Consider the following 9,081-nt stretch of genomic DNA (forward strand, 5'->3'; position numbering starts at 1 on the left):
ACACTATACCTGCAGAGAATTAGAACTACCAGTCCTACTGAAATGGCCATTGAGTGAGAGACAATAATTCCACGAGGAGTAATTTTAAGAACCAGTTGCGTTCGGGAGACAGTTGAATATTAGACTCGAAAGGCTGCCTTCATGCTCTGACATCAACCAAATTTGAAGAAACCCTAGCTATCAGTCGGCATTAGCAATCTGTCGAGAATTCAAGCTGTGTATTGGCAAACTTCATCAAAGATAGTGGCCAGAAGGATGAATACTTGCAAAAGAAGATTCTATACTTATTGTGGTGAAATGATATACCTATGCCTGTTCATCTTCTTCGCCCTTTTTTGGGCAAGAATGCTAGATCCACCGAAAAGTATGTATACTCGTTATGGTGAAATGAAAAATATATCTAATTGCATTGAAAGCAACGTACTGAGGTTGTTGCTATTTTTCTTTCAGGGTAAAAGAGTTTCTACATAAACATGATGAAATTGCTCTTCTTTACTTGAATCCAAAAATTTATTGCTCAGATTGTTGAAGAGAATCGTACAAAGTTTGTATTAAGAGTTACGTCCTGCTCTTCTTCCCTATAAAGAATGGCGGCAAAGCTGAATCTCGTAACATACCTGCAACTTTAAAACAAGCGCAAGGAAGGTGTAGTGTTCATATACAGACTAGTCTTCCCCATAAAAGTAAACATCCCATCGATGAGGAACAATGATACAATTTCATATTTCAGACCGCACTTTCTCAATGAGCTCTCTTCTGAGGATTTTGCCTGATGGTGACGTGGAAACACTGTTTATGAAGGTTACTCTTCGTAGTCGTTTGAAAGATGCAACCTGCTACAAGAGCAAATTTGTTATCAAGGAAATCAATTTGAATCCGAAATAATCCTTTGAAATTTCGTACTTACCTGGCTATCAATAAAGCTCTTGGCATCTTCTTCAGTTAGAGGAATTTTCTAGTTCCATAGTCCATGTTAAAGGAAAATTGGCATGGGATCAATGTTCGTTAATTGTTATTAAAAAATAGTTTTGCAGAGACGACCAGCAGAAATTTCATGCAGTAATTGTTTAAACCCTAGCAGAAGAATTTACCTGGAAACCTTTATACTTAATGAGCTCTTTGATTCGATCAACTACGTAAAGTGGTCCGTCTTCACCAATGTATCCAAGATCTCCTTCATAACAATACAGCAAAACGGTCTAGGCTATAAAATTGAGAAGAAAACAATGAGTGGAAGAGAGAGATTTGAGAGATAGAGAGAGAAAGTAAAGCTTTGTATATTTCACATTGAAAACCAAATGAATCTTACAATATGGTTATATAGCAACCATGCTTACAACAACAATGTCTATATTGCCCTCTAACAATCTCCCTCTAACTAACTACAATCACAGCTAACTCAATCAATTACACATTGACAAGTGTCATCATCTTAGCTTTACAATTGTCAACATCTTAGTATATCCATTACTCCCCCCTCAAACTTAGCTAGGAGCTCCTAGACTAAGTTTGTGACAATGTCGAATGAAGACTAGACTATGCAGTCCTTTAGTAAAAACGTCTGTCACTTGGTCTTCAATTGGAATGTATTGGACTTTCAAGTCACAATTTTGAACCTTTTCTCGAACAAAATGATAATTGGTGTCAAGATGCTTTGTCCGAGAATGAAAAACAGGATTTGAAGTCAAATCTAGTGCAGAAAGGTTATCATAATGTAGACATGGAGGTTCTAATATAGTTTCATGAATGTATTTGAGTAATGACCTTATCTAATACACATCTATAGCACAATGTGCAAGAACCTTGTATTCTGCTTCTATTGAGCTCCTGGAAACAATGGATTGCTTCTTTGATTGCTAAGAAATCGGATTGGAACCTAAGAAGGCCACATAGCCAGTTATTGGTCTTCTTGTGTTTACATCCGCAACTCAATCTGAATTTGAATATGCTAAAATATTGAACTCATAAGACTTGGTATATCTAAAACTGCATGTCAAAGTACCATATATATATCTTAGAATTCTTTTGACCAAATGGTAATGAAGCTCTGTAGGCTTAGTCATAAACTAACCTACCATATTAACTGAGTGTCCTATGTCAGGTCTAGTAAGGGTAAGGTATTGTAGAGCTCCTACAATGCTTTTGTAGTGAGTTGGATCTGCAACAGGTGTGCCTTCATCAACAAGTAATTGAGTATGTGGCTTAGATGGTGTAGAAGTAGGTTTACAGGTCTCCATTCCTGCTTTCTTAAGGAGTTCTTTGATATATTTTGATTGATTGATAAACAAAGATCCATCTTTCTCATATTGAATCTGTAATCCCAAAAAATATGTGAGTTGCCCCATATCCTTGAGATCAAATACCTTAGCAAGACTTGAAATCACACACTGAACTTTTGCAGAATTTGACACAATTAGGATAATATCATCCACATATAACAAAAATAATATAATATCACCATTGTCAACTTTAATGAACAAACTAGAATCAGATATTGATGTGGTAAACCTAAGGGCAAGTAAAAAAACTAGTAAACTTGGAATTCAAAGCTTTGGGAGTTTGTTTAAGGCCATATAAAGACTTAACAAGCCTACAAACATAATCTAGGTACTTTGAATCTACAAAACCTTGTGGCTACTTCATATAAACCTCTTCTTTAAAATCACCATGTAGGAATGCATTTTTAACATCCAATTGCCTTAGATTCCATCCATATTATGCTGTTAGTGCCAGAATCAACCTTATAGTTGTATGTCTCACCATTGGACTAAAGGTTTATGAGAAATCTCACTCACCCTTGTTTTTTATTGAATCCTTGAGCAACTAGTCTTGCATTGTAACTTGACACAGTACCATTAGGGTTTTTCTTAACTTTGTACACCCATTTATTCCCAATTGCAGCCCTATCACATGGTGGAAGTACGAGCTGCCAAGTTCCTTGTGCCCTTAGAGAATCAAACTCATCTTGCATAGCATTTTGCCACTGTGTAATAACTGAAGCAGCTTTATATTCTTTGGTTCCTCAATCTCATGTACATTAGCCAAGAATGAAAAAATTTAAATTACATGTATTCTCTGTATCATCAATTATATCCATCAATTGTAAGGAGGTCAACTTAGGTAATGTAGTAAGAAATGTTGCATAATTTTTCCTTGATATGGTACTTGTTTGAAGTCTTGTTTGTATACCAATAGGTTTATTTATGTCCAGAGACTTATTGATATGCTCAGAATCATGAGATACACTATGAGTTGAAGAACATGGAGATATTGGGAGTAGTACCTGAAGTTGGGATGGATCTAGGACAAGAAGCAAAGAAGATGTATCATTGTCATGGGAAAGAGAATGGCCTGATGAAGACTGTTCTACAGTGGTACTTTGACTTTTCATAGTGGAATCCCCAGAATTACCAAAAGATGTAAAACTGTTATGAAACTCATTCACTGATTGAGTTGATCTTGTCCTAGAGTTAGTGTGAGACTCTAAATCCACCATATGATTAGAAATTGGAACTAGAATTACTATAGTGGATGATGTTGTTGAACTTGGCATGAACTGTATAACTATTGAATCACACTATCTTTGAAGAAAAGGAAACACAGTCTCATCAAGAATCACTTGTCTTGAGATAACACACAGTTTAGTACTCATATTGTAACAAATCATACCTTTATATCTTATGGAATACCCCAAGAATACACATCTTTCAGTTCTCACTTGCAACTTATTGGAATTATATGGCTAAGCCAAGGATAAAATGTACTACCAAAAATTTTTAATGCAATCAACTCTGGAACCTTATCATATAACAGTTTGTATGGAGAATTCATTGATGATTGACAAGGCATTCTATTTATGAGAAACACAGAATGGGCACAAGCTATATACTAGAACTTATTAGATAAACCAACTGTTGTTAACAATGTGATAGTAGTCTATGTGTCTGTGTTTCCTTTCAACAATTCCATTTTGTTGAAGGGTATAGGGACAAGATATCATCTGTTTAATTCCTTTAGTTTTCAGAAATGTAGTGAATGATTTGTTTATGTACTCTCCTCCATCATCACTCTGAAAACATTTGATCCTAGTCCCAAACTGAGTAACTATCATATACAGAATTGTACAAAGATTGTAAACACATCAGATTTATTGCACAGAGGGTATATCCAAACATATCTTGTATATTCATCCATAAATGTGACATAATATATGTACCATTCTAGAGATTTTACAGGCGATGGGCCTCAAATATCTGAGTGTATTTTTCCAAAAGGAATCAAGCAATGATCAACTTTAGAAGGAAATGGAGTTCTATACATTTTTCCTTTCAAACAAGGAGTACATACATTATGATTCTTAACTAAAGACACATTTGCATTTGATTGCCTTAGCATTCTGGACATTGTTTCATTTGATAGATGCCCTAATTTTTTATGCCACAATTTTGATTTGACTAGCTGACCAAGAAAAGCACCTGAATTTTGATAAACTTACTACAACCTATGAGATTGATGAACAACCAGTATGTGAAACAGCTTTTGTTGTCTACTCTTTCCTTGATAAAGTGTCTCCCTTGTCTTCTTGTCCTGCACAAAGAATTGAGCTTCATCACAAATGAACCAATTGGTATTATCAGCACATAACTTTTTCACAGATAACAAACTTCTAGCAATTTTAGGCACATGTAACACATTCTTTAAAACCAGAGAATGAGAATTTTTGTTCAGAGAAGTAGATCCAAAGTTTTTTATCGAAAACTCAACACCATTTCCAATAGTAATCTAGTTAGAACCTTCAAAAGGTTGTACTTGAGTTAGGGAATTGATGTCTGTAGTCATATGGTGAAATGCAGGAACTGGCACAAAGTTGTAGTTGTAAGCACCATGAGTAATGACCCCTGCAGTTGTAAAAGGATTATGACTATGTCCTTGTGGATTTGAAGTTGAACTAGAAACCCCAGAATTAGTACTAGAAGAAGTACTTGCAGAATTATAGCCCTAAGTATAAAGTGTAGACATATTCTGTGTTAACAAATAAATCTCCCCTTCAAGTTCTTTCTCAGCCCTAAGAAATTGAGGCCTAAATTCTTTCAGAGTAATTTGTGATTCTCTTGCTAAAATGACAGTTCTAATAATGGTATACTTTTTTTGTAATCTAGTAAGACCAGCTACCATTACATCATTGTCAGATACAAATTCACCTGCAGCACTTAGTTGTTCTCTTATACTTTTCAACCTCAAAAGGTACTTATCAATAGAATCAGACCCTTTTTGAATGGTATGGAGTTCAGTCTTTAGATGGTTTACCCCTGATTTTGACACAAAAGCATATTTGTCAACCAGTTTAGACCAAGCCTCATTTGCAATTTTACATTAAAACACATATTAGGCTTCATCAGATAATGTTGCTAGTAACAGACTAAGTAAAGCCATATCAATTCACTCTCAATCAAGAAAAGCTTGTGTTATCTCCTTTGTTACCCCAGTTTCTGTATGAATTACATATTTTGGTGGACACATAGTTGTGCCATCAAAATGACCAAATAGCTTGTGACCTTTCAAAATAGCCGCAAATTGAAAAACCCATTTTTAGAAATTATCATGTTTCAGCTTTATTGTAAGCATACCCAACAAATTTTCCACTTTAACCATTGAATTAGACATTTTCACAAATCTATATAAATAAAATAAAATAAAAAATAAAAAAATAACAACAACAACATTGCAAGACTTTGTCTGCATACACTACATAGAAAGGCTTATACTTTCTTAATACTCAAGAAATAATGACACTTTCTTGATAAAACTTCACTCTTAGTTCAAGAACATGAAAGTCTAAACAAAAATCTCATATCATTCAACTATTTACAGAAATCCCAATTTGCCAGATTCAATCACGAATTTGCAAATAGCAAATATACTAGATGCAATCAAACTACATATTGAACTACTAACAAGAAATTGAATTGCGTAGTATGAAAGAAACAATATCACCTAATCAAATGAATTCGAAGACCTTCAAGAATGCAGAAAACTCCCAAAACATCTTCACAAATCTAGACTGCGAACACAGAGAATTGGAGATCAGAAACCAAAAATCGTAGCAAAAGTCCTCAAGATCGGATACGGCTGTAAGGCATAGCTGGTGATGATACCATCATAACAATGTGTAGGCTATGAAATTGAGAAGAAAACAATGAACGGGAAGAGAGAGATTTGAGAGATAGGGAGAGAAAGTAAAACTTTGTATATTTTACATTGAAAACCAAATGACTCTTACACTATGGTTATATAGTAACCATTCTTATGACAACAATATTTATATTGCCCTCAACAATCTCCCTCTAGCTAACTACAGTCATAACTAACAATCAATTACACAATGACAAGTGTCATCATCTTAGCTTTACAATTGTCAACATCTTAGTATATCCATTACTCCTGTATATACCCAATCATCTTTATCTGTAGTCTCGTTGGTGGCCTGTGGGTTGTTAAAATACCCTGAAATGAGTTTAGTAATCATGGTGTTATGATTTTTTTTAGCATAAACACTAAATAAACTTGAACAAATATCCTACTAAGATCTGCACAAGAGGCAATAATCTAGGACATGCTTGGATAACTCTAGAATATTGTAGATCAGATTAGAGGTGGTGGCAATAACTCCGGACGTGATAATCCCAAAGAAACAAATAGGGAATTAGATTGAGTTGGGGGCGAAAATGAGGACGACGTCGTTTTTCTTGATACCTAGATTGATTAAGCCATGGGAGACCTGGATAACTTTGGACTAGAACTCTGAGAAAGATAGGGTGTCGGAGGACTCGCCGACGATAAACGCGGGCTTGTGGGAGTAGGAGAATGAGTTTCTAAAGAGGAAGGAGATCATTTAGAGATTTTGGTCTTTGGGTAGGACAAGCGGCGGGCGAAGTGTCTGAAAAATGCCATCGTTGCCAAGCCCAGATTTCTCCATTGAAGATTGCGATGGAGATGTCCAAATGAGTAAATGTGATTTTGGGATTTGGATAAGGATTTTGTTGGAGGTGATCGGTGATGGAGTATCGTCTGTTACATTTTTTATGGCAAAAGAGAAAGGGAGGGAAAAAAAGGAGGGGAGAGAATCCCCATCCTTGTTTATTTCATGAGGCTTAAGGTAAACACAAAACAAGGAATGTGTATGACAGTCACCCTACCTCAGAATTTGAGCACTCGTTAGGCAACCATTGAAGAACTTGAAGGGTTCATGAGCAATGTGCTAAGGGATATGTAATCATGCATAGAATTACAAAATCTTTGACTTCAACTGCGACTTGGGAGGCCACTGCAGTTTATGGTCCCTTCGTCATCCGCTTTTCATGCTTTGGAATATGTATGACCAAATAAATAGGGAGTTTGCTCTCCATCTCTACTAGTTTTCACCTCCGAATTAGAGCTATTTGCACATAAAATGTGCACAATTTTACTTATTAAGGCCATTCGAGCAAGATAGGGCATTTGGAGGACTATTGTGAAAAAAATGCTAACTTGGAAGATATTTGGGTGCATCCAGTGGGATTGTTTGACATTAAAATAATGTTTTTCCCTTTTGTTTGGGTGGTGGTGGTATGCCAAGAGCTTTGTTTAATCAAAACAATTGCATGCTTTCTCATTGCAAGTGGATTGGAAGGCAACACATAGATATTTGAGCAATGGACATATGGTGAAAGAAGCCAACTTACTTCTTTTAATTATTATTTTATTACAAGTGGGAGATGGACATGTGGTGGAAATGCAAGCCTGCCTATTTTAATATTATTTCACATGCAAGCTAGTAGTGGAGTTCTATCGGGCAAGTTCAATATTCTCAGCAAAGAGGCTCTCTCAGATGTCGATATAAAGAATCAGAGGCACAAGGATTATGGACACTCAAGCAATCAACCAAGCAACTCTACTCAAATTAGCTCCTCAATTTCCTTGTAGAAATTTACTTTTAGCCAAGCACCCTTTACTTTACTTGTTTTTATCTCTGCTGCTCACTCGGTAGTATCAATCTCCTTCGTATTTTTATTTACAACCTTCAAAGCCATTAAATTGCCACAAGACTAGAGAAACTTGCCCGATCCATCGGGAACAAGTTCGAACCTTGTATTTGGCATCCTTTTGTACTTACAATGCTTTGTACTTTGAATAATTACATTTATGTACAACTCATTTCCAGTCATTTAGTTTACAAGCAATCTACAATACTAATCATTTACTTTCCTCTGTCATTTCCACTTCTAGCAACCTTGTCATTTATATCTTGTTACATCTCTCCACATAAGTGAAGTCCTTATCTTTAAGGCAAATAAAGAACTTTGATTTGAGCCATTCTCACTCAATGGCACAATCTCTTGGTCAGAAGTCGAACTCAGGTGCAATCTTAATCATTCAAATCCCATCTACTAGCAGCATCTAGTAGTGGCACACTCGCACCCGCCAGTTTCTTGTTCGAGCAAATTCTCGGAATGCCCACTAGGCCCATGGCGAATTTAGGGGACGAACAAATTGGCACGCCTGGTGGGATACTTAAATGGAGTTAGATCATGAACAATCTTTATGTTCATGGTTTTTCTTAACATGCTTTCGACTACTACATTCCGGAGCATAATGAGGATGACAGTGTTGAAGAATGCCCAAGCTATAGCTATGACAAAAATCACATGGAGCCAACCTATGAGCTGTCAACTTATGGGTACATGGCTAGAGAGTACTCAAGTCCCATAGAATATGATTGTCGGTGAACTAATGGCTATTAACTAAATAATAATAATAATCTTGACGATTGGGCAATTTATGGCCATGATGAAAGTTATTATTCTTTGGATGACAATCTCATTTATGAAAACTATGATATGCCAACAAATGGCTTTGAGTTTCAAAATACTTTTAAGCTTTGAGTTTCAAAATACTTTTAATGGTACATAGAGCCAATCCATAAGATGCCAACCAATGATCATTCGGATGAAGAGCTCTACAATGAGGATGTGGGCAAATTAAAGGAAAAGGTGTCTAAACTCCATGTGGCAAACATCGAATACAGTGAAGAAGTGACCAAAT

The 9,081-nt window shown here is 35.8% G+C and overlaps 1 protein-coding gene across 1 annotated transcript; it reads right to left on the minus strand.

The window, feature by feature from the left end:
• Window positions 1–719: 719 nt before the first annotated feature.
• Window positions 720–2,237, minus strand: LOC126590243 (probable CoA ligase CCL7). The gene is made up of 4 exons (XM_050255747.1): window positions 2,072–2,237; window positions 1,092–1,174; window positions 908–955; window positions 720–833 (listed from the first exon to the last, which is right to left on the minus strand). The coding sequence occupies exons 1-4, from the start codon at window positions 2,235–2,237 to the stop codon at window positions 720–722; spliced, it is 411 nt and encodes a 136-aa protein (XP_050111704.1).
• Window positions 2,238–9,081: the final 6,844 nt, after the last annotated feature.

The sequence above is a fragment of the Malus sylvestris genome, chromosome 11, assembly GCF_916048215.2.
Source record: "Malus sylvestris chromosome 11, drMalSylv7.2, whole genome shotgun sequence".
Taxonomy (NCBI): domain Eukaryota; kingdom Viridiplantae; phylum Streptophyta; class Magnoliopsida; order Rosales; family Rosaceae; genus Malus; species Malus sylvestris.

Bases quoted from the DNA above. Each gene is read 5' to 3' on its own strand.
- LOC126590243 (XM_050255747.1), bottom strand. From the start codon at position 2,237: ATGGAGACCTGTAAACCTACTTCTACACCATCTAAGCCACATACTCAA. The intron at 956-1,091 runs GTAAATTCTTCT...CTATGGAACTAG, and splicing joins TTAAGTATAAAGGTTTCCAG to AAAATTCCTCTAACTGAAGA. The intron at 834-907 runs GTAAGTACGAAA...CTCTTGTAGCAG, and splicing joins AGAGCTTTATTGATAGCCAG to GTTGCATCTTTCAAACGACT.